The sequence below is a fragment of the Alligator mississippiensis genome, chromosome 15, assembly GCF_030867095.1.
Source record: "Alligator mississippiensis isolate rAllMis1 chromosome 15, rAllMis1, whole genome shotgun sequence".
Taxonomy (NCBI): Eukaryota; Metazoa; Chordata; order Crocodylia; family Alligatoridae; genus Alligator; species Alligator mississippiensis.
The window spans coordinates 26,256,265-26,282,023 of record NC_081838.1 but is presented as its reverse complement, the minus strand read 5'-3'; the positions used below and the strand labels follow the sequence as shown (position 1 = coordinate 26,282,023).

Below are 25,759 nucleotides of genomic sequence, written 5' to 3'. Positions count from 1 at the left end.
AGAAGCCACCGACGGCCTGACTGGTCACGCCAGTGCCCTGTGAGGGAGAGGTAGGCATGATCTCCACCCCGGCTGCTCCAGATGTCTGAGGTGAAGCGTAAGGCCAGCTGTGGACCTGCCTTGTGCAGCTTCTCCCTCAAGTACTCCCTGCATGCCTCATGCACGGCAGGCACCACCTTCCTGCTGGAGGTGGTGCATGCGGGCACTTGGTAGGATGGGGCTACGAGCACCATCCACCGCCTGAACCCTAGAAGCTCAACTAGGGAGAATGGCTGGCCATCAACAGCAAGCATCTCCCCAAAGCTCTGGGTGACCTCGCTCACCCTTGCAGCGCACCTCACTTTCTGTCCACCTTTCTCCCACGGTTCCAGGGTGGCCTGCCTCTGCTTTGGGGGGACAGGGGCTTTGGAGCAAAGGGGGAGCTCCCTTTGGGCACGGTCCCACTGGTGTCAAACTGAGGAGGAGCTAGGGCAAGTGGGTGGTGCTTGTGGAGATCCATCAGCATCCCCGTGGTGCTCGTATGTTTTGTTCCCTTGCCCTGGCTGGTTTTCGCTTGGCAGTTCAGGCAGATAGCGTATGTGGGATCATGTGCCAGCTCAAAATGATCCCAGACCACCCTACCTGCTCCCTTCTGGGTTGTGGGTTCACGTGTGGATGCTACTGCACTTTCCTCCTCCTCAGCAGGCAGAGGCACAGCAAAAGGAGGAGCAGACTCAGCTGAGCCGCTTGCCCCCGCTTGTACTCTGAAGTGCCTTCTGGGCAAGGAGACCCGGCTCTAGAGGAAACTTGAGGGGTGTTGAGAACAAACTCAGCCGATTCCTTCTCCTTCCCCACAATTTTTCTTGCTGGCACTGGAAGGCTCAGCATGGGAAGTAACATTGGGGTGGAGTAGGCTGCTGTGCTGGGGCTGGGGCTGCTGCTTTTGGTTGTCATCATGGTGGTGGTGTGGGGGTTATGGATGGTGCTCCTGGAGTGGACGCAGTCTCGGGCATAGCCAGTGGCACTGGCACTGCTCCTCTCTCCTTGCTGCTTGTGGAAGTCTCATCCCTTCTAGCTGGAGGAAAGAGGCTGTGTCAGTTTGGTGTGGATGGAGACTTACAGCTCTCCCTCTAACCCCACTTCTGCCCCTCCCTGAAGGCCTGCCACCTGCTTTTCTACCACGCTTCGTGGTGTGTTTCATGTCTTCCTTTTCTACAAATATATACATGTGTATATATATATATATACACATACATGGGCATTCCTATATAAATTCAAAGGTGTAGGTGTCCTGCAGTGAGGAAATGTATGTAAACAAATAGAAATACATGACGTTGAGATTGACATTGTATATCTTGACTTCAAAAAAGGCTTCTATCTGGTATCCCATGATCACCTCTTGGCTAAACTGGCTAACTGTGGCCTTGACCTCATCATGACCCGCTGATTAAGGAATTCGCTCCATAAAAGGACCCAGAGGGTGGTGGTTGATGAAAACCAATCATCTTGGTGTGCGGTCACCAGTGGGGTCCCTCAAGGCTCTGTCCTAGGGCCTATACTATTTAACATCTTCATCAATGATGTGGACATGGGTGTCAGAAGCGGACTGGCCATGTTCACCAATGACATCAAACTCTGGGGCAAAGCATCCACACCTGAGGACAGGAGGGTGATCCAGGCAGATCTTGACAGGCTCAGGAAATGGGCGGATGAGAACCCGATGGTGTTCAATACCAAAAAATGCAAGGTTCTCCACCTTGGGAGGAAAAACCTGCAGCATCCTTATAGGCTCAGCAGTGCTACGCTGGTTACCACTACGGATGAAAGGGACTTGGAGGTCATGATTGACCACAAGATGAACATGAGCATTTAGTGTCATGCTGCGGCTAGTAAAGCGAGCAAAACACTGGCTTGCATCCCTGGATGCTTCTCAAGCAAATCCCTGGACATCATTCTCCCCTTGTACTCGGCCTTGGTGAGGCCGCAGCTGGAGTACTGCATCCAGTTTTGGGCTCCACAATTCAAAAAGGATGTGGAGAAGCTTGAGAATGTGCAGAGGAGAGTCACATACATGATCGGGCCAGGAAAACAGACCTGATGATGAGAGGCTGAGAGCCATGGGACTGTTCAGCCTGGAAAAGCACAGGCTCAGGGGTGATCTATATGTTTATCAGGGTTGCTCATCAGGATCTCTAGGAACATCTGTTCACCAGAGCACCCCATGGGATGACAAGGTCAAACAGTCACAAACTCCGCCATGACTGATTCAGGCTGGACATAAGGAAGAACTTCTTCAGTATCCTACAGAGCTCCACTGAAAATATAAGACAACCCAGAATGAACACCTACAGAAGTCCTCACTCTCCACAGGACCATTCCTCTCTCTAGGTCCACCCTTTGCTTCTGCTTCCTGCCTCTTTATTTCTGCCCAGCCAGACAACTTCTCCTCATCCTAGACCGATTGCCTGAGCCAGCTGGGGCCCCTTAGGTGGGTGGTTTGTTACCAGGTTGCTAACCGGTGGGCAGAAAGCCTGAAGCCTGTGACAGGCTGCCATAGAGATGAGAGAAGGAACCTTTTCTCTCTTGATCAAAGCAGATGCATGTGGACCAATGGCTTGAAATGGAAGCAAAGTAAGTGTATATTGGATATCAGGAAAACCTTCTGCGTTGTGAGAATAGAGGCAGTGGAATAGACTGCTGAGGGAAGCTGTGGACTCTCCGTCCCTGGAGGTGTTCGAGAAGAGGTTGGACAGCCACTGGTTGGGGATGATCTCGGCAGAGCCATGCCTATGCTCTACCTTGCTTACTTCTCTGGCTTCTGGGCTCTGCTGGTTGCTCTCACCCCCAGCCCTCCCGTCCTTTTTCTGCTATATGTCTCAGAGGCATTGGGTGTTGGCTCCAGCTAAAGCTGGGGACTTCAACTGCCACGTGCCATTGCTCCTGCTAGGAGCAAAGCTGGAGTTTCCTGGCTAGGGGTCTTGCCCCTCTGCTCAGGGTCAGGCCAGTCGCTATGCTTGGGGTCAGGAAGGGATTTTACACCGTGGTCAGATCCATGTGGACTATGGCAGCTTTCCCATCTTCTGTAGTGTGGGGCAAGCACCTCTACCTGACATCTCATGAACACATGTTGACAACATTTTATAGGACTTTATCTGCTGTGCTTCCCCTGCCTTACCCAAGACAGGTTCAGGTGTTAGGTGTATGTTGCATCAGGGTTGAGGACAGTCTGATATAGAGTTTGGATTATGGTTGTATGGGATGGTTTAGATAGGTGACCCTACTTCAGGAAGGGAGTTGGACTAGATGAGCTCTGGAGGTCCCTTCCAGACCTACTTCTCTATGACTCTATGATTCAACTCTGTAAGCACTAGTATTGGGACCCTGTTGTCTTGTTGGAAAATGAGGTAGCAGCAGAAATCCCGCTCTAGTACCAGGTGTCAGCATCGCTGCCCTTACTATGCATTACTGATGTGTGCTCAGTGTTGAAGTCTCCGCAGCTGTGGTTCTGTCATAAAGTCACTCAGGACATGCTAACACTAATCTTGTCTTATAGACCCACCATAGGCTAGGATCTGTGGCAAAGGCTCAGGCACATTTACTGTCTAGAAGCCATGACCCAACCACTGCTATGATCTGACAGACAAGGTATTAGTACATGCAACACCTTGACAAGGTATCACTACAACACCATGTAGGCTCCCCTAGGCCAAAACAGAGGTCCAGTGCTTTCTAACGTGCTTTTATACACTTTTTACTTATTACATACCACAAATATCTGGGATATCTTGAGCCATCCTGTACTGCAGCCTTGCTCCACATCTTGACCTGGCTGTTCTCTTCCAACCAGGTATTGCACTAATCTCCACCTTGTGCAGCCATCTCCTCCTTGGAGTGTTCATGTGGCCAACGTGTCAAGTTTTCTGCTTATATAAGGAGCTCATGCGTTAGATACTTTCGCTGATCATACCTAATTTAGCCAGTGCTTTTGTATGAGTAGTGTATACACACACACACACACACACACACACACACACACACACACACCAATGTTTGAACAAGGCCAACACCTGGCTGGCTCTCTTGCTTTGGCTGTTCATCAGTGGATGATGTGTCAATTCAAGACCCCCAAACTCCAAAGGTACAGGACCTTGTGCCCAAACCAGGAGACAAACTGGGATCTACTGTTGAAGGATACACTGCTTTGGAGGCAGTGGATGTGAACTCTATGGTCCAACCGCAGTTGGGCAGTGTCCTTGGCACAGGGCCGACATACACGTGGGATACAGTGCACTGTCTTAGCAAATCTCTCACCCTCCAGATGGCAGAGAACCCAATCAATTAGGGAAGATCCGTAACAAAGGCCTTCAAAATAGTGGCCTGCAACTGAGAGGGAGCGGAGAGGGGCAGGAAGAGACCATAGGGGTTTTGAGTGGGCGTCTTGTAGGTGCAAATGGTACAATGTTGTCTTGACACATGTGACATCAACACTCTGGATCTGAATATTGTGCTGCTAGCTGGAAAGGCATGACACATATTATATATACACACACAAACTACACATACAACACTATGGGTTCACACACACACACGCGTCCACAAACACGGGGTGCCGTGGCTGTGTTAACACTTGGGGGTGATTGGGGGAACTGGGGTGCTTGGTGACCAGGGGGTACTTGGGCTGTGGGCAGAGGAGGCGGTGGAGACAGGACTGGGAGAGCCAGCCGTGGAGCTGGGAGAGTGGGGGTGGTGGACGTGGAGGTAGGAAGCTGGGGGGAAGGGATGGCAGAGAAGCCATAGAGGTGGCGGGGAAAGCCAGGGTAGAGAGTCGGGAAGTGGAGCCAGATAAAAGGCAGGGAAAGAAAGCCAAAAGCTGAGAGGTAGAGGTGGTGGAGCAGCGGTGAGCTGGAGGAGCAGGAAGCTGGCAGAGAAATCAGGATGTAGAGGAAAAACTGGGACAGTGGTCAACGGTGGCAGAGAGGCAGGATGAGGAGCAGAGGGACAGAGAGACGGGAGTTAGACATGAGGTTTGGTCAGAGGCGGGGGCAAAGAGTGGGGATTGAGTGGGGAGCCTGTGGCAAGACCGACCAGCCCGGGGGCCTGAGTTATTACACAGGCAACACAATATACAGACCATGAAGTTATTGGTTCCCACACACACTCGCAGAGAGGGTTGCTGGCAGGGTCTCTGGGTGGATAGGTGGTGTGGCGTAGTGCTGGTCCAAATAGAGAGGGCGTCCCAAGCGGGGGGTCACACTCTACCACCCCTTTTATAGGGTTGCATACCTGTGACTGCAGTGGGCAGGACATGGCCAGGCAAGGGCCAGTCCTGTTCAGGGGATGTCATGCAGTTCCAGCTGTCCTCAGTGTCCGGTGGGATACAATGGTGGAGTTGCTGGTTCTCTTCTGTTGTTTCCATGTTGCTGGTTTCTTGGAGGGTCTTTATCTTTCAAATATTGCATCCTGGGAGTAGGTCTGTGGTTTCAGGGACAGTCAATGCAAGGCAGTGGTCTGGTTGTTGAGTTGATGGTCCGGACATTGAGCAGGAGCTATTTTTAGGCCTGCTACCATTATGTCTCATGCACCCTCATTCCTCCAGGAACCAATTTCCATAGGAGGCGTAGGTACCAACACCCAGTCTCCAACTTGGACTTCTCTCTCAGTGGTCTGGGTGTCATCATGCTGTTTTTGTTTTTTCTTGGCATTGGCTTAAATTTCACTGGGCTATCTCTTGGGGCCTTCTCAACCGTTCCCAGAAATCAGTCACTACTTGTGGTAACGTTGGATCATCATCCTCTCCTTTCCATCCATCACATATAAGGTCCAGAAGCCGCCGTGCGCTAAGACTATAAATTAATTCAAACAGGGCATACCCAGTGGAGGCCTGTGGGGCCCCCCTTATTGAGAAGAGCAGGGGAGGTATCAGGACATCCCACTCCCAGGGATCCCCTTGAATGCAGGCCCAAATCATCCCTTTCAAGGTGCGATTAAAACGCTCCACGAGGCCATCAGTCCGGGGTGATAGATGGAGGTACACAGTTGCTTAATCTTTAAAACTCGGCAGAACCCTTTTAAGATTTAGACATAAAATTCTTCCCGTGGTCTGTAAGGATTTCGTGGGGAATGCCCACCCATGCGATCCACTTTGGGAGAGCCCCAACTATGCCTGTACCATAACTGATGTCAGGAGTATTGCCTCAGGGAAGTGGGTAGCATAATCGTGTCACAACCCAAAGTTGTGATTTTTTTATTTGTGTGCGCGCTTCGGCACCGCTAAATTATTTCCCGCCAATTTGTCGCTTTCTTTGCACGGTAGAGCTCTCCGCTGCAGGACAGAGCTCTGGTGCAACAGGGGATTTCCCGCCGAATTGTAGCTTCTTTGCAGTGTGCATCTCTTTTGCATCGTAGTGATACACGCTGTAAAGAAGTTCCCGCGATTTGTATTAGGATTTACGCCATGTTAGTGGCCCATTCCTAATTTAGGCACACGTGGCGGCTAGCGATTGGCTTGCTAGCCGTACATAAGGCTTGGGTAGTTTCCGCCCAAGTCGGAGGAGGGAGGACGAGAAAGATTCTGTGTGAAGATCTCCAAGCGCTGTGGACCCTCGCGGACCCGGCGCGCCTCCCCTAAGCAGGCAATAGAGGCTTAATAACCGAACCCACGGAGCATTAACTACTCCGGAGGGAAGAATGAACCGCGCCTCTAGCCTCTCCCCGTCGCCGAGCGCAATCCTAGACGTATCCCTTTCCTGAAACTTCGGACCTGCGGAGCCTAAGTAACTCCGGGGAAACTTTTCGAACCCAACTTAACCGGACCCGCGGATCCTAGCAAACTCCGTGGGAGCAATCGATTTGTCAGAGTCCTCCAACGACGGTTCAAGCGGGAGCTGTGCCTGGAAACCTGTCCAGCCTACACCAATACCATCTTTGGGTGTAAGTAAACAATCTTTTCAATTGACCATTACGCCTCCGTGACTAATTCTAACTCGTGTGCACTATACCGCTCTGCGGTTCTCTCCCGCCCCGCGTGCCCGGGCTGCTGGCCACAGCCCGCGTGCACCGAAGACGGGTCCGGTTCGACCCCGGTTCGCCCCCCGCTTGCCCATGGCGGCCAGAGTGGGATCGGAATCACCGCCGCCCATGGCGATGAGGGCGGGATCGGGGCCCGGCCCGCACAAATCGATGATTACAAAAATAAATTGATACCCTGCACTGCTTCGAGGAAATGGTCGTGCCACATCCAGCGCGATCTGATAAACGGGGCATTCTGCCGGCGGCATTGGTATCAGGGGTAACCTCCCTGGCATCACCCCCCGTCTTCTGGCACTCGGGGCATTCCACACACAATTCCTGTACTATTTTGTACAAGCCAGACCAGAAAACTTGCCATTTCAGCCATGCCTCCTTCTTATCCCATCCTAGACGTCCCCCCATAGGAAACGTATGGACGACTCATAGCAGGGTCTCCCAATACTTGCGGGGGATAAGGATTGGACATCTCTCCTCCTCATCTTCTTGGTTCTCTACCCGATAAGAGGATGCCCCTCCTTACCTCATACCGTGGACTTTGCCCAGCTTCCTGGAGATCCACTATCTTTCCTTCATCCCTTCCCAGGTGAGATTGCCAGATATTCCGGAAAAGGGGTTCTTGTCTTTGCTCATCCCGGAAATGCCCCTCACCTATGAGCTGTTCTATGTCCTGGTCACCTTGCTCTCCTTCTGCAGGATCCTCAAACCAGACTGTTACAGAGTCTTGGTCCCACTCTCCCCAGTTCTTGGTGATGACTCAGGAAATTACTTCCTCCAGACGAGGGCAATCTACTCCCAGCAGCATGGGGAAGGGCAGGGTTTCAGCTAGGCTCACTGCAATCTCTCCAGGTGACCGAGTACGATAAGTTGGACCCTCTTGCGTTCGTAGGTATATGAAGCTCTGTGGATACAGACCAGGCTCACTGGACTCTCCAGGCTCCCTACATGGGAGGGAAAAAGGTCCACCTGAACCACTGACTGTGAGCAGCCCATATCAACTACTGCTGGTATGATGGTATCTCCAACTCTTACCTCGACTACCAGCTTATTTTGACAGCCCTGGACCTTATGCCAACCAAAATTGCAATCCATTTTTCATTGTGTGTAGTATCAGCCGGAGTTTCGGTCTGGTTTCTCCATGGGCTGAATCGAGAGATGTATCCTTTTTCTCCACTTCTATAACATGTCACTTCCCTAGAGTCCCAGGTTTGCAGTTCTCTTCCCTAATTTTAAATATTCTCACCCCGACGTGACTGGCTAGGTGTTCCTTGCTTAGTACCAGGTGCCAGACCTCCTGGCCAGTCTCTATTAGGAGCTTCACCTTCCCCGTTTGCTGCAGCACAGTCTTCAGCAAGTCGCAGGGCCTCTTCCACAGTCTTAGGTTGGTGGCGTCGTACCCATCTCTGAGAACTGTTGCTACGATCAATCAAACTACTGAAGAACTATAAGATCTATCCCTTCTTGGAGAGTCCGAGTCTCTGGTTGTAACCATCATTCAGCGAGATCTCTTAGCATCTGGGCTAACAGACTTGGCCGGGCCCCTTCATAACCCTTATAGGTCCAAAACTTTTGGTGATATGTTTCAGATGAAATTTCTATTTGGTATAGTATCTCTGCCTTTACATTTCAGTAATCTCTGGCTTCCACCCTGCTAAGGGCTCTGCAAGCAGCTTGTGCCGGACCTATAAAAAGAGGTCCTATCTGTGCTACCCAGCTTTCTGGGTCCCATTTCAGGATAGCTGCCATTCCCTCAAATGCCTCTAAATAGGCTTCCACATCATCATCTGGAGACATGAAGGTAATCTAGCTCCGTCACCTTCTCTCCCGAGCGCCATCTGTTGCACCTCAATTTTCTCACACAGATCTTGCTGGCAGAAGAAGAGTCAAATTCATGCTTCCACTTCTTGGGTACGTTCTCGCACCATCTCCTCTAGCTGAGCTTGTTGTCCTTGTACAAGTGGCAAAGTAACATTATGCGCCTGCTGCCAGTCAGTTGGCATTTGAGTATCCATGGACGCCATACTGCCAATATTGGCTGAAGGTTATCCCCTGGATAGTGCACAACATTCCCGACCAATGCACCACTTTGTGAGTGGGATAGTTACACTTATCCCCATCTTTCCTTTAGACTCGCCTGCCATGACAGCACAGTGGGGTTTACTGGCAATGAAAGGTTCTTTCACAGCTGCCCTTCTGTGTCCCTCGGGGATCCGACGCCCAACTGGATTCTTGGCAAGGTGACCCTCTTCACAGCTAACTTGCCGCACACCTCAGGGCTTCACGTCTTCCGGAGTTCATCCAGATCACCAGTAAGTCGTCTTCTTTCTCCCCGGAACTCCGTCGCCCCTTATTTCTTCTTCTGGTGTCCGAAGGCAATCAGTCAGTCTCCCACTGCCGATTTTATGCATCACTCAGCTCGCTAATCACCCTCGTCATGTCCCAGCTGTGCAACTCCCACCTGGCCAGGTTCACCGTCAGGTCAGCGTGTCGCAATCTTCTAAGTAACAGGGCTCTTGTCTGAGTCCCTGTTACACACGGTACCATGGGGCCAGCTGGACCCAAGGGCGTGTAAAACCTCCAACTGGCAACATGTATCAAGGACAATAAAATGTCCTTTTTCAGATATGTGGGGAGTCAGAAGAAAAGCAAAGGTAACATTGGACCCCTGCTAAGCCAAATGGGAGAACTGACAACCAACACCCAGGAAAAAGCCAACCTGCTTAATGGGTATTTTGCTTTATTTTTTCACCAGCCCAGCATAGCACGATGAGGGACAGCCAGGGTGAGGGTGAATTTATACCCTCCATCGATGTTGACCTTGTAAAGGAACACCTTGAGAGGCTAGACGTCTTCAAGTCAGCTGCTCCTGAGTTTGCACCCCAGGGTAATTAAGGAGCTAGCAGGCATCATAACCAAGGGTGTTGAGGGAGCTGGCAGGGGTCCTCAAGGAGCCCTTGGCCCAGCTGCCTGAGGAATCATGGTGATCTGGCCAGGTGCTAAAGGATTGGAAACTGGTTAATATGGTCCCAATTTTCAAGAAGGGGAGGAAGGAGGACCCAAGTTAACTATAAGTTAACTGCCTATAAGTTAACTATAAGTTGGCTGCCTATAAGTTCATCACGGGGGCACAGAAGGGAATTGGTGAGTATTTATTCACCAAGGCGCCCACGGGGGTTACAAGAAATAATGGCCACAAGCTAGCAGAGAGCAGATTTAGATTGGACATTAGGAAGAACTTCTTCACAGTTCGAGTGGCCAAGGTCTGGAACGGGCTCCCAAGGGAGGTGGTGCTCTCCCCTACCCTGGGGGTCTTCAAGAGGAGGTTAGATGAGTATCTAGCTGGGGTCATCAAGACCCAGCACTCTTTCCTGCTTATGCAGGGGGTCGGACTCGATGATCTATTGAGGTCCCTTCCGACCCTAACGTCTATGAATCTATAGGCCTGTAAGTCTCACCTCAGGGCTCAGGCAGATCTTGGAGACAATCATTAAGGAGCACATCTGTGGGGGGCCTGAAAGGGAGATCGTGCCCAGGGGCAATCAGCATGGGTTCATAAAGGGCAGGTCCTGCCTGACCAACCTGATTGCCTTTAATGACCAAGTAACTAAATCTTTGGATGATGGTGTTGCCGTGGTCCTAGTCTTTCTAGACTTTAAGAAGGCCTTTGACACTGTCTCTCACCCCATCCTCATCAATAAATTAAGTGATTGTGGCATTGGTGCCTGTACAGTTGGATGGGTTAAAAATTGGCTGATGGGGCGCACCCAGAGAGTAGTGGTGGACAGGTTGTACTCAACCTGGCGAGATGTGAGCAGTGGGGTACCCCAGGGCTCGGTCCTCAGGCCTGCACTGTTTAACATCGTCATCACAAGGGGGTGGAAAGCACGCTGTCCAAGTTTGCTGATGACACTAAGATGTGGGGCGAGGTGGACACACTTGAAGGGAGGGAGAGGCTGCAAATAGACTTAGATAGACTACAAAAGTGAGCAGATGAGAATAGGATGAGGTTCAACGTAGACAAATGACCTTGGGAGAAGGAATCCACAGCACACATACAGGCTGGGGAGTTCCCCTCTTGAAAGCACAGAGGTGGAAAGGGATCTCGGAGTCATTATTGACTCCAAGATGAACATGAGCCACCAATGCCAGACCGCAGCCAGCAAGGCCAGCCATACCTTGTCATGCATCCAAAGGTGCATCTCCAGCCGGTCCAGAGAGGTGATCCTCCCCCTCTATGCGACTTTGGTCAGGCCGCAGTTGGAGTACTGCATCCAGTACTGGGTGCCGCAGTTCAAAAGGGATGTGGCAGCCTGGAGAGGGTTCAGAGGAGGGCCACCCACTTGGAGAGAGGGCAGCAGGACAGGCCCTACGAGGACAGACTGAGGGACCTGAACCTGTTCAGCCTTGGCAAGAGGAGGCTAAGGGGGGACCTGGTGGCTTCCTACAAGCTCATAAGGGGAGATCAACAGCAAATAGGCAGAGCCTTTTTCTCCCCAGCACCACCTGGGGTGACAAGGAACAATGGTCATAAGCTGATGGAGAATAGGTTTGGGTTGGAGATCAGAAAGCAATATGTTACATTTAGGGTGGCCGCAATCTGGAACCAACTTCCCAGGGAAGTGGTCCTCGCCCCTACCTTGGGCAAATTCAAGAGGAGGTTGGACGATCATCTGTCTGGGGTCTTGTGAACCCAGCATTCATTCCTGCCTGTGGCAGGGGGTCAGGCTAGGTGATCTGTTCAGGTCCCTCCTGACCCTAGCTACTATGAAACTATGAAAAGAAAACATCTCCTGGCTTTATTCCTCCTGGGAGAATGCCATGATCCAAGAGGATGTGGAGCTTAGGATGGCTTCGTCCATGGGTGTAAGTGGAGGTCTGACTTCATCAGCAGGGTCCCATCTGCACTTTCCCATGTCCTTAGGTACTTGCTGGAGCTGTCATGGGACACAAGCAGCCATTTGGCCTTTCTCTTCGCAGCAAGTGAGGCTGCCTGCATCCCCACACGGGGCCAGACCCATTTTGGCTAGTAGGGACCCTAGTTAACTGAGGTGCCTCCTTCTGCTCCTATTCCACCCTGGTCGAGGCATTGACCAAAACGCTTACGCACCTACTTCTGTAACGCACCATCCTCTTCTCCATAAGACTCCGTCACAAAAACAGTGGGAACTGCATTTGGGAAGCCGGCCTGAAGTCAGGCCTTGTGAAGACATATCACGTGACCTTAACTGATCTGCAGCCATGCTCCCCTCTTGGAAAGGGGTGGTGAGGATTTCATTTCCTTTGACATATACCCCCTCACCTATATGTGTTGCCCCCAACCCGCACAGCCACTTACACATTCAGCAACAATTAAATATGAAAACTGTGAAAGCTTGGACATAAAATAAAAGTGCAGGACAGTGGCTGGGGCAAGACTGGACAGTGGTAACAAGACTGCCACAAGATAATCAAACTCCGCTAATAGCTTGTAACCCATTAGGCATTGAGACAGGGGAGTGCTTGCACTACCCAAGACCAGACCCAAGCCATACCATAATAAAAGTAGTTAAAATTGTTGGCAGAGACCCAATGTGCTCATCACATGTGTGTACCTCAGAAAGACCTTTAAAGAAAGGCTGAGCCAGTGAAGGCAAGGAAACCACATATGCATTTCAATTGACCTAGCAGATAAAGAAAACAAAAGGCTATATATGCATCTCAAAAGAAACCTGGAAAAGGTACACTGAATACAGGGAGGATGTTCTGTCCCCGACAGTCTCACATTGCTCAAACCAGGAATCCAATGTCACTCTAGGATGTTAGAAATGTCCAAGCCATTCACTGCATGTCTGCAGTTTGGTAAATAGACCACCACCAGTACAAGCTCCCCATTGATATACAAGCACCCCAAAACAGGTTTGGTGGTGACACCTCTAAGTATCCTGTCGGACACTCAAAGCCCATCATCTGTGACTGACCCATTATTACAGGGGCCACAGATAAAGTCTTTACACCTAGAGAATCAAGAACAGGAGCCCGGCAATTAAGAGTTGTGATATGATAATCAACCTTTTCCTCCCTGTTTTGTTCAGACTTAAATAGGCCAACTATCAAGCAAAATGCCTTGAAGAAACAGTATAAAAGCTAAGCAAATTCGTCAGCAAGGTGTGATCCTGCAGAGTTGACAGCAGGACATGGCACCTCCAGCACCCAAGAGCTAAAAAAACCCATGGAAGAGGGGCTGAGAAGCAAAACCTGCCACGCTGGACTCAAGGGGTGGCAGCTGAGCTCCTTACAGACCACGATGGGCATGTGCAGGTCTAGGGAGGGGTGATGTAGTGGGGAGGAGAGGTGAGGTCAGGGCGGAGGTCAGGAAATGCTTCCCCAGCCATAAATGTCCTGTTTCCTGCAACTCTGGTGCCTGACATACCAGAATCCTGGGGGCCAGGATGGAGGAGGGAGGTGGGAGCTGGCAAGGACAGTCCCTGGGTGTCTTTTGGAGCCAGTTGTCTTGGAAAGGCACCCTATTTTGGAGACACTTCTTCCCCCACATGAAGCATAGGTCACTTTTAGAGAATGATGGCACAGACACAGGCTCCAAGGCTGATGTAGAGGTCCGCCACCGGTTCTTACAGCATCTAGACTGGCCTCTGCCTCAGGTATTTCCTCTTAGCCCCTTCCATCGCCAAATCCTGGGGCCAGCCTCTGGTTCCTGTGGAGTCTGCAGGTCCATAGAAGGGCCAAGGCTGGGTGAACTCTTGCTGCAGTCCACCAGCACAAGGCTGCTTGCCTCAAGGCAGCCACTGGTGGGCACTGAGCAGGTGGACATACCCAAGGTCTTTCCTGCGTTTCCCCCAAAACTATGGATGCTTCTGGGTGTGAATGAACTGATGCTGGGTCAGGTGGGAGGAACGGGTGAAGCTCTTCCCACACTCTGAGCACCGATGTGGCTTCTCCCCTGTGTGGATCATCTGGTGCTGGACCAGGTGGGAGGAACGGGTGAAGGTCTTCCCACACTCTGAGCACTGATGTGGCTTCTCCCCTGTGTGGATCATCTGGTGCTGGACCAGGTGGGAGGAGCAGGTGAAGCTCTTCCCACACTGTGAGCATGGATGTGGCTTCTCCCCTGTGTGGATCATCTGGTGCCGGATCAGGTTGGAGGAGCGGGTGAAGCTCTTCCCACACACTGAGCACCGATGTGGCTTCTCCCCTGTGTGGATCATCTGGTGCTGGATCAGGGTGGAGGAGTGAGTGAAGCTCTTCCCACACACTGAGCACCGATGTGGCTTCTCCCCTGTGTGGATCATCTGGTGCTGGACCAGGTGGGAGGAGCAGGTGAAGCTCTTCCCACACTCTGAGCACCGATGTGGCTTCTCCCCTGTGTGGATGCGTTGATGTCGGGCCAGGTCAGAGGAGGAAAGGAAGCCCTTCCCACACTCTGAGCACCGATGTGGCTTCTCCCCTGTGTGGATCATCTGGTGCCGGATCAGGGTGGAGGAGTGAGTGAAGTTCTTCCCACACTCTAAGCACCGATGTGGCTTCTCCCCTGTGTGGATGACCTGGTGCTGGATCAGGTTGGAGGAGCGGGTGAAGCTCTTCCCACACTCTGAGCACCGATGTGACCTCACTCCTGTGTGGATGTGCTGCTGATGGGCCAGTTTGGAGGAGGAGATGAAGCTCTTCCCACATTCTGAGTACCGATACGGCTTCTCCCCTGTGTGGAAAAGCTGGTGTTTGGCCAGATGGGAAGATTGAGGGAATCTCTTCCCACACTCCAAGCACTGATATGGCTTCTCTTCCACATGCACGCGCTGGTGCCGAGCCAGGTCAGAGGAGCGGGTGAATCTCTTCCCACACTTTGAGCACCAATGTGGCTTCTCCCCTGTGTGCATGAACTGGTGCTGGATCAGGTGGGAGGACCAGGTGAAGTTCTTCCCACACTTGGCACAGACAAGGGGCTTCTTGCCAGTATGCCTCATCTTGTGTAGAGCCAGGGGTGAGGGGCAATTAAAGGTTTTTCTGACCTCAGGGCAGGGGTGGGCTCTGCCCCTGTGCCTGGCCGTGAGCTCCTGCTTCCCCCTGACACCCTCCCCACGGCTTTCATCCGGATGCAGTGCCTCTTTCCAGGGGCTCTTCAGCTCTCCCAGCTCCACTTCTTCTCTGCACCCAGGGCTCAGTCCAGGCTCTGCCCCTTCTCCACTCTCACACCCAACTGCAGATGGTACCTGGTTCACCGCTACATTCTCCCTTTCCTTTTGGGGCCTCCCCTGACTCTTGTGCCATTGGTCCTTATCTGGTCTCGGGGTGTCCATCTTGCCCAAACTCCCTGGGGAAGTCCATGCTGGCTCCAGGTCTGCAGGCCTTTCCGCAGGAGGCTGCTTCTCAGCTCTGTGCAGCAGCCAGGCACCTCCTGTGTGGGGAAGACAAACCCCAGATTGGTCCCTGCCTTGTGGCCAGGGGCAGGCACTGATAATCCTTCTACTGGGAAGGGCCTCAGATCAGGCCTGGACCTTGGCACTTGTGTTATCCTCAAGACATCAAAGTCTTCCTGCCAAAACGCCAAGTGTTTGGTCTGAAGCAGGGGCAAGTCACTGTGCCTGGCCAATGTGCCCTACTCGCTGGAGTTGAAAACAAGACTCTCAGAGTTCATGGCCCAGGTCTCGGCCCCATCACCTCAGGCCCTGCTGGGAGAAGCACACATGGGACACGTGCATTCGGACAGTGCCTGAAAGGCTTCATGATCTACCAGGCCATGGAGGAAGAGGACTTAAAGCTTTGGCTCTCTCTTCCGGGAGTGTGCTTCCTGCCTGCTTAAAGTGCAAGGTCTGCGCAGGAAATGAACCCATGGTGCTTTATATTGCTGGTGGGTCCCAGGTGGTCAGCATGTCATACGAGCCTGCACCGGGCCTAAGGCCTTGGCATGAACCTCAACTTGGACGCTGGTGCTGAGTCTCAGGTTTTGTGGCACTCAGGGCCACAGAAATGAAAGAGTAAAGGGGCGATTCTTGTGCAAACCACAGGGGATTCACTTTCCATCCCACTCAAAGGCTTCCTAATCCCACCCACGCCATGGAGCCATTTAATGCAGCCTGAGACCATGACGAAACACTTCCTGGGTATCAGGTCAACATGACCAGGAGAAGCTAGCGAGAGCCTCAACTTCCTTTGTGCCTACAAGTAATGACTACAGAGCCTCTGCATACCAGGCTGATGTCCATGGGGGACTACCAATCCCATCATGGCCCGGGAGAGGGTGGGAGAGATATGACTACCTTGGGAAATGAGCTCCTGCATTACTGAGTGAACATGGGATATTAAGATCATGGCATCCCAGGGAAACCACACCTAAATATTAAAAAAAAAAAAAAAAAAAAAATGAAGACAGGAAACTTGATTGTCCCCTAGCAGAGAACATTGCTTGTCTTCACATCAGTGAATTTCAAAGACGGGGAACAACACCTGCCTTAAAACACTGCAGCATTATGTACTGTATTTGAGGTCAGCATCCGGGAAGGGCAGCACAGGGCAGGTCTGCAGTTTCCAGGTGCCCCTGGCACACTGGGCATGGAGCATTTCCGAGACGGGAGTCAGGGGAGGGCACAGCCACACTCACCTGGCAGAAGGTCCTCCAACCTTGAGGTTTCCCCACCATCCTCATCATTACAGACCCACAGCTCCACCTCTCCTCGCTGGATGCGGCAGATTAAGTCAGGTGTGAGACCTCCATATCCTGTTTAGGGTGGTAGTTAAAGAGGGCTCGTGACTCAGTACTGGATTCAGAATAACCCACCATGGCAGGGGAGCAGATCCAAGGAACTCAAGGTTTCTACTACAGCTTCTTGGACAAGGGAAGACGAGTATTTAGGATGGAAAAGAAGGCGCTGCAGAGAGAAGCTTCATTAGATGATGCCCCTGGTCACCCAGGCAGTGGTGGGATGGTCACAGGAAACAAAGCACCAACCACTCCTGGTATAGAAAGGGCATTAAACTGACGGAGTGACCGTGGACAGGTGTGGAGATACAATGATCTGTGAGGTGCTAGGGAGCATAGAGATAAAGCTTTTACTCTTTTCAAAGTACCAAAATCATCACTTTATAATAACTGCAGCAACAACTGAGCAATCAAACCCTCCAATGGAAGGATTAACCTAGGAGGGAGATGAGTACACAGGTTGGCACATACTGCAGGCTTTCCCAGGAACACAAAGTTGCATCTGGACAAAAGAAGGCAGAAAGACACACGTGACACAGCATGAGGAAGCCCAGTTTGGACGGTCTCTGCTGTGCTAGAGAAATCATTCGATCTCTTCCTTATGGAAAACCTCTGGGGGAAATGGAGGGGAAAGAAAGCATCAGAAAAGACAACTGGCCTAGTCAAAGGTAAAATACCTTGACACTATGAACACACCAAAGAGAGGCGCTGTATTAGAGATCCTCTGGAAACAAAGACTGATTTGCGCTACGCCCCGCACATAGCCCACTTCTTCTTCTCACCATGATGGGCTTGTGATCTGCAGAGGGATTTGAGGAGGAGAGGAAGAAAACATTTGAGACTGGCAGAGCGAGCTTGAGAGCACAGGTCTTAACATAAATACAGCAAAGCCAACGTCTCTGGTCTATGGAGATGAAGATGTTAGGAAGGACGGTTGACAGAAGCTTTTAGTGACCCCTTGATAGAAATACCTAGGATCCATCACCTGTACATATATCCCAAGAGACGGACATGTAGAAATGCATCATCCATGAGCTGTAGCACCAGAGGCTGGTAAGACTTCTGTTAGCTTCTTCTCGGTCATAACCAAAGGAGGAGAAAGGGAATTTCGGTATCACAGAACAGAGCACACTGGATTGATGAATGTGTTTGGACAGGACACGCTAGGCAAGAGAGGGAGGAAATCAGAACCATTCCCTGGAAACAGCTCTTAGTGCACTGCTGTACAAGGAGCTGGAGTCGGTATGAACATGCTGAGAGGGCAAAGAGAGATCATGTTGCCCAGAAACAGAGGCGTACAGAAGCACCAGGAGTTACAATAGTGGGGAAGACTCAAGTGAAGGTGCCTGGATGAAATGAAGGAGGATGAATCACTATGAAATGTGAGACAGGCCTGATAACTGGCAGAAAAGAAGGGAGGAAGGGAAATTAAAACCCCAGCCTGAAAAGTGCATGAGGACAAGACTGCTGAAACACAGGGAGAAGGCAATAAACTTCAGAGCTCATACAGGAGAAACAAGAACCAGAGCCTTACCGCAGGAAATGAGGGCTTGGTAATTCTTCAGCATCTGGTCCTGGTAAAGCACCTTGTCATCATCTTCCAGCAGCTCCCACTCCTTCCGTGAGAAATACACGGCCACGTCCTCAAACACCTCCGGGAGCTGCAGTCACAAGCGTTACACCATCAGTGTCTCCCGTCCCACCTGCCTCCAGCCCCCACAGCCCTGGCTGGGATCACTCTGTGCTACAACTAGTCGCAGGCTGAGCCAGGGCATGTAGGGGTGCAAAATTCCCCAGGATTCAGCTGACCTGTGCTGTGGATGCAGCTGTGGACACAGGAGCTCAGGTGTCATGCTGAGCTGGGATAAAACCGTTCCATTTGCTCGGTCCCTGGATGCAATCTGGGCACCACTTTTAGAGGCAGGAGCCCCAGCTCCATACACCCTGGCCAGGCCTTCCCGTGCCAGCACCCCTGGCTCCCTGCACTTGGGAGGAAGACCCTGCTAATGCAGCTTGGTGTGTTTGCAGCTCCATCACTACAGGCTTGTCTCTCTTCAGGACTCTTCACTCCCCAGATTCCTTACTGCACTTCTGGCACCTCCTGGGCTCTGCCCCAGGTCTTCTCCCACCCGCGACTCAAGCGGGTGCCCTGCTCACCTCCAAGCTCTCCTCCTGCTTTGGAGGCCTGCCCTGTCCCCTCTGCACTTGGCCTGGCTCATGTATCAGGGAGCTCCTCTCCTCCGGTCTCCCTGGGGAAGTCCTCTGCAGCTCCAGGTTTCCAGGACCCTCCTCAGGAAGCTGCTGCTCCGCTCTGCTCAGGGTGCCAGCACCTGCGGGTGGGGAAGAGAGTGCACAGGTTAGCCCTGGTGCTGCTGGCACAGGGGAAGCCCTGCTCACCTCCTTGTCTGGCCTTGGACTAAGCATGGTGGAGGATTCAGTGTGAGAAAGAAGGGGCAGAAGGAAGTCTCAAAGTCACACAGCTAACAGACCTCCATGGGCATGAGGCTGGAGATGAGCCCCAGTAACTGTGTCCCAGTGTCAGGTGGTGATCACACCACATCAGAGCCTGCAGGGACATCGTTCCCTGGGAAAGAAGCTGGAGGGATGTTGGGGCTGTGTCAGCTTTCACATGTTAAGGGAGAGGAAAAGGAAATATAAGGTCCGTCTTCTCCTTGGCATGTGAAATGCTTCCAAGGGCACCGGAGAACAAGAACTGCTGATCTGTTGGAGCACTGACCCCACCAAAATGTTGCAGCAGAGATAAAGCAGTGGGCAGTCTCATTTCCCCGACACCTGCACCAGCCCCTTATTGGGTGCAGACAGGTGATGGGTGCATAAGAAAGGGATCACTGATCGTTAAAACATCAATCAGATCATTCATTGTTACCATGGCAGCACGACAGTGTCCAAGCAAGATCCAGCCTCTCTCTGCTGGGAGCTGCACACGTGCACTGAGAAAGATGGGTGCCCCAGCCTGGGCGCTGCCCACCCACAGAGATCACAGCTCTGTCCCAGCCCGGCTACCTGCTTATGAGTATTGCAGCCCTGTCCCGGGCAGGGGCACACATTCGAGCCTCTCCCCCTGCGTGCAGGACACCCTCTCAGGCACCCAGACCCACGCCCAGGCCTTACACCCGGTACCGCACCTGACTCCTGCTGGGGCAAGGGCTCCTCTTTGGGGACCCGAGGTAGCTTGTCCCCAGGCCCCAGGGTTTCCCTCTCTCCCCACTCCTCCACAGGCCCGTCCACACCACGGGTCCTCAGTTGCGCCGGCCAGGAAGCACCAGGGTCCTGCAATGTCCCCACGAGCTGCATCTTGTCTGAGGACACCTCCTCGGCCTTCACACTCACTGTGACCTGGGGACAAGAAATATGTCACTGGGGAGCTGGGATCTCAGAGAGACGGGGCTGGGAGGAAACATGCCCCAAGCACATGGAGACGGGGACAGCAGCATCCGTGATCGGCATGAAATGTTCTCACCTGGAGCGTCTCGTCCTCCTCCTGCCCCAGCTGAACCCCCTCGGCCAGGGCCACGGCCTGGGCGCAGGTCTCCACGCCGCGCCCCCACTCCCAGCTCCGCGTCTCCCGGGGCAGGATGGCCAGGAACTGCTCCAGCACCACCAGCTCCAGCATCTGCTCCTTGCTGCGGCGCTGGGGCTCCAGCCAGCGCTGGGCCAGCTCCCGCAGCCGGCCGCACACCTCCCGCGGCCCCGCGCCTTCCCGGTAGCGGAGGCCCCGGAAGCGCTGGCGCCAGGCGTGCGGGGCGGGGAGGTCGTGCCCCGGTGCCGGCGGGGGGGTCTCCGAGGGGTCCTGGGGCTGAGGCGGGGGCGGCATGGCCTGGCTCCGCTCCTGCCCCCGCATCTCCCCGCCTCGGACCGGCTCCTCCCGCAGCTGCTGCTCTTCTGCCTGTAATGCCGCCCGCCTCGGCCACGCGCACCTGGTCCCCGCCGGGCCGGCACGAGCCCCGTGTCCTGGCCGGAGCCCCCGGCTCCCGCTCCTCCGGCGTCCCCTCGGCTGCCCGGGGCTGGCGGGGAAGGCGCAGGCTGCCCCGGGCTCCCGCGTCCCCGGGACCCGCCGCGTCCCGGCCCGGCCCGTCCCGCCGGGCTCGACTCTCCCTGCGCTCGCGCACGGCGCTGCCCGGCCTGCGGGCAAGGACACAGCGCAGCGCAGCCTTCCCCTTGCGGTGGGAGCCCGGGACCGTGACTGGGACCTGCCCGCGCCCCTCATACTCGCTCCGCGCACGCGGCGCCTCCACCGCGAGGGCAGGGCGGGGAAGGGGCATTGCAGAGGAAGGGGCGGGCTCGGGCAGGGGGCTGTTGCTGGTGTTTCTGTTTGTGCCTCAGCTTGGGCATTGCTCCATCTAAGACTTGGTGTTTGGACAATGATCCAAAATGGCCCCATAATACACTTAAGGTCCCTACACCATCAGTGGGTACATCTACGCGTGCCTTTATGGGCACATGATAAACCCTGGCACAGTTCGTGCTGGTATCGGCTGCTCTTGGGTGCAGCGTCTTCATGTGCCCGGGGCCGAGCAATCCCGTGCTAGCCGTGGCAGCAGGCCGTGGGGCTCAGCCCCAGGCTCTGGGTGGCGGCATTGGGCAGCAAAGGGGCTGGCAGAAGCAGAGGATCTGGCCCCTGGCTGGCTGGGCTAGCCCGGCACAATTAACATGCCCTGTCAGTGTCTACATGTGTTTGTAGGTGCAGTTATTTTCACTGCCATAAGATCGTACTATCCCTGACAGTGCTGTCTTATTCAGGAAAAAGTAGTCACAAATCCACATTTGCCCATGATTTACGTGAAACAGCATTAATATATCTATCGATCTATTTCTATATATGGACCGATTGATTTATCAATAGACGGATAAAGTGCCGCTTCAGTTTAATCGTGGGAAAATATGGGTTTGAGGTTACTTTTGTTTTAGGCTGTATTATTCTCCCAGGGAACAGAACGAAGAGAGCAGTGAAGAGAGGGAGAGTTAGGATGCATGTGTAAGTGCCCAGGCTTAAGTTTTAGGGTGCAGGAAAGGCGTAGGGCTCACCAGGTTTTTCCTCATTTACCTAATAGAGTTTGAGGTAATGTTTGTTGAACTTTGACTCGTTAGTTGTTTTGAGCAAGTCTGTTTATAAAAAAATAGCAAGAAATTAAAAATGCTCAATGTGTGGAATTTAATTCTTGGGGAGTTGTCTGAAATTCAAGGTCGTCTTTGTATTGAAGGAAATATAGTAGTCAACCTCAAAGGTTCGTTTTGTGACCACTCAGAGACAGACTTTTGGGGCCTTCTGCTTTCACCGCACTTCTGCTGCTGAACCCAGTATCTCTATTATTTACTTACACATTTACAGCAACAATTTGAAAGTCGGATCTGTGTGTAATGGAGGACATGTATGCAAGACGAAGGCACTTTTGCCAAGTGGTTTTTACAACAGCTCCAACTGCACTGTTGATCTTCTCGAGCTGTACCTGATTTGTATCCCTTGTGAAATCCCTGGTGCAACCAGCACAGAGGTCTCGTGGTTGGGCTGTGGGATGCTTCTTTTCCTGCAGCAGGAAAGTGCTGTCATAATAAGGAATAGTTCTGGCTGCTCAAAGACAACTGCCATGCAGCCCCCCTTGATCAGGCCTTGTTCTGACCACTTGCTCTTAACACCTAGCAGCACAGGGTTTGGCTGCAGTCGAGGCTGCACGTGGCTTAGCTGATGTTGGCCTTGAGTGATACTTGCTCTCTAAAGGGAGGAAAGGCAGAACCTAGCACCCCTACCTGAGCCAGAGGCCCAAAGGCAAAACCAGGCATCTCTGATGCCCTGGGCAGCAGCAGCAGATGGGACAGTGGTGGCTGCTGGCAGAAGCAGGTGTTATTTTTCTGCTCTCTCCTAAGCCCAAGCCAGCACACGACTGCTGAAGCCTATCTGGCCCCCAAGAGACCAACAGAGATTATAGCTGCTGCTACACCACCCCTTCCCCCCGTTCCCCACCCACTCATACTGAATGGGATGCAGGGGCTGGGAAAAGACCTGCACTCATCAGATATCCTGGGTATCCAGTATAGAGAGCCGCTGCTACAGGGGGGAGTCCCAGGGCTGTGCAGTAATAGGAAGCTGGGAGCCAGGGCTCTTGGGGACTTTCCCCAACTCCAGCAGGGGAGGTGAATCCCGGGTTTGCAGCTGAGGGCCGGCAAGGCACAGGATCTACAGGCCATGCACAGGATAACCTATTAGCCATGTGCAATGGACATGAGACCCTCAACCCAGAACTGAAACTCAATCCCCACCATATGTGTCATCACCAGCCTGGTGTCTACAGCCCAAGGAAAGTCATCTTTGTTCTAATTAATCACCTGCTCATGATTGCTGCCATGAAACCCGCTCTGGGAAGCGGGGTGCTCATTCTAAAGTTCATGCCAGAAACTAGGAGTCCTGTGTCCTCTCCCTGCCTGCAGGAGGGCAGTGGAGTTTCTTGCATTAGAAAAAAGAGCCTTGGACTGGATCTTCTCTCTGAGTCTTGGATTGCGGTTTTATCTTGGGGTCTGGAGAGCAGCAGTGGTTAAAGCAGAGGGGGTGGGGGCCAGTGCTGCTGGGCCCAGGTCTGTCTCGGCAGTGGTGCTGGGCTGGGGATTGTTGGGTTATTTGCAGGGGGCAGAGGGATGGATGTTTCTGGAGGCTGCAATATCATGACCCCCCCACTCCCACCCCTCCCCAGCACTCCTGGCCCCACTCAGTGTCTGTGAGTGTGACAGCTGAAAAGTGTGCCTGTGTGATAAAGGTGCTTGCTGTAAGCTCTATGAAGATTATATCAAGTGTTTTTCTGCATTTGTTTAGATATTAAGCTATATGTTGTTGCTAAAAGCCTAATTAAAGTTTAAGATGTAGTGAGGTCTTGTTTTCCTTTGATAAGGTAATTTTAACTATGCCACAGGGCCTTACTACTTCTAGGCTTTGCTAAGTTTACTAGACCTTACTTTCTACAAGGCTTGTACTGCTAATTGGTCAGTCTAAAGACAGTTGAAGTAAAAGGAATCTGAGTGGTCGTTGGTTATCAGCATCATTCAGAAGCTATAAATTAGCTGAAATATCTGAAAACCATTCAGAAGGAAGATACAGCTGGGAAAAAACGATTAGTTTGCTGTTGCCTGGATCAGTTTGCCCACAGACCTCGAGCAGCCCAAAGACTGCATTCCAGGGTCCTTCATAGCACCCTTTGGACAGCACTGATCAGGGACGCCTGACTTCGCTGAACTTTGTGGAAAGAGAAGCTTGCTTTGTATCAGGCATCAGAGGTGAGTGCCAATAAGTTGCCGATGTGAATTGCTTTTGTCTGTCATTGTTTGTCTTGTTACTACATGTAGTTGTGTTTTTGTTAAGTCAATAAATCTTTCTTACCTTTCTACCCCCGACAGCTAAGGCTTCAATTGGTGTCACAAACAGGATTGAGAGGCTCTGGTCCGGAGAGAAAGGTTGGAATGGAGGGTGTTGCATGGGCCCCGTTAGTGGCTTTCCTTAAGGAGGTGACGGGGATGGAGAATCCCGGGTGGGATAAGAATAGGTTGAGACCTGCCTGGAGTGACCTGGGAACCATACCCAATCATTGGGCTAGGTTTGCTGCTGCTGCCCAGAGTAAACCCAAGAAGGGGTGCCTGTTGTGGCTGCTGGCAACATGCCTGCGGTTAGGGGCTGAAGAAGTCATCCAGCTCCAGGAAAAGGTCACCCGGCTGAGTAAGGACTTAGAAGACGTGAGAGATTCCAACAGCGTGGCGTGTGAGGCGGCACAGGCAGCTCAGAGCTGCTTGGAGGCTTTAGAAAGGAGGGAGGGGAAAATTATGATCGCGCGTGTGGCCACTTCCCTCCAGAAGAGGGAGCAGTTAGCACAGACTGTGCAGCCGTCCTCCCACAAGATCAAACAGTGCCTTTATGAGCAGAGACTGGAAGTTGAGTTCTGGGAAGAGAGAGAGGAGGAGACTGATTATGAGCCTAGTGTTGAACCGCCCCCCTATGTCCCTGCCCAGAGGGAGGAACCTTGCCAGGTCTTCCCCATGGTAGTAACCCATTCAGGGCTGCAAGGAGGGAATCCCCGAAAAGAGCTAGTTTGTTTCCCCAGGCAGAAATAAGAGATATACAGAAACAGCATAAGTTCAAGCCAGGAGAACCAGTGATAGACTAGCTAGTTTGAATGTATAGTGAAGGAGCTTCTGCAATTTCAGTGAGTAGAGCTGAAGCAGCCCAAATCATTCTGCACCTTGAGCTCCAGTTGAATCAGTTTGCAGGAGGTAATGAAAATGTTACTTTGTTTTCTGCTGCACTCCAAGCTGCTGCAGCCAGTTATGGTAATATAGAAAAAGAGCTTAGCCCTGCCCCTCAGGCATGGAACAATTTGGAGGAGGGTGTGCGCTGTTTGTATCAACTGGCACTAACTGAAATCATTAGTGCAGTGGTTTAGACTCGCACGCCAGATACAGAGGTTGTGACAGTACTGCTGTGGAGGAGGTTTCGCCGACGAGCACCAACGAAGCGCACCTCGGCCTTGTTGGTCTTGGAGCCAGAGGCAGTAGATCACCCAGTAAGAGATGCGATCCAGCGATTAGTGCAGCTTCTACCCATTTTGCAGAAGCCAAGGCTGGCTAAGCCAACAAAAGCTGCTAAGGCCATGGTGGTGGCCTCAGGAAAAGACAAACTCCCTGTTCCCCCTGAATTGTTGGAAAAAGCTTGGGAAGGCTGGCCCAAGACCCCGTGAGCAAAATTGTGGAAAGACTTGTTAGCTGCTGGCTTTAATAAAGTGGAAATTGATGGAGTGCCCACCAATGTTTTGCGAGGGCTGTGAGCTAAACACTGGAGTGAAAAAGCAAACAGAAAAGCAAACGAAAAAGCAAGCCCAAAAGCAGAGCCGTCAGCACCACCAGCAGAGTTACCAAAGGGATTCTCTGTCCTGAGGGCAGAACTGTTGACATTTTCCCAGGCACCTGCGGGGCCGCCAGCCTTTACCCCGCCTGATCGTGTGGCCTAGGGAGTCCAGCCGGCCCAACCCCCAAAGAAAGGAGCCACAATGGGGGAAGCAGCAAGCAGAG

General features: G+C 52.5%; 1 protein-coding gene across 1 annotated transcript; it reads right to left on the bottom strand.

Annotated features, from left to right (window-relative positions):
- Positions 1-3,714: 3,714 nt before the first annotated feature.
- Positions 3,715-20,933, bottom strand: LOC132245817 (zinc finger protein 250-like). Its single transcript, XM_059718867.1, has 6 exons — positions 20,178-20,933; positions 19,843-20,053; positions 18,854-19,026; positions 18,231-18,357; positions 16,598-16,714; positions 3,715-15,394 (listed from the first exon to the last, which is right to left on the bottom strand). Exons 1-6 carry the CDS (start codon positions 20,922-20,924, stop codon positions 13,845-13,847), a joined length of 2,925 nt encoding a protein of 974 aa, XP_059574850.1. The 5' UTR covers positions 20,925-20,933; the 3' UTR covers positions 3,715-13,844.
- Positions 20,934-25,759: the final 4,826 nt, after the last annotated feature.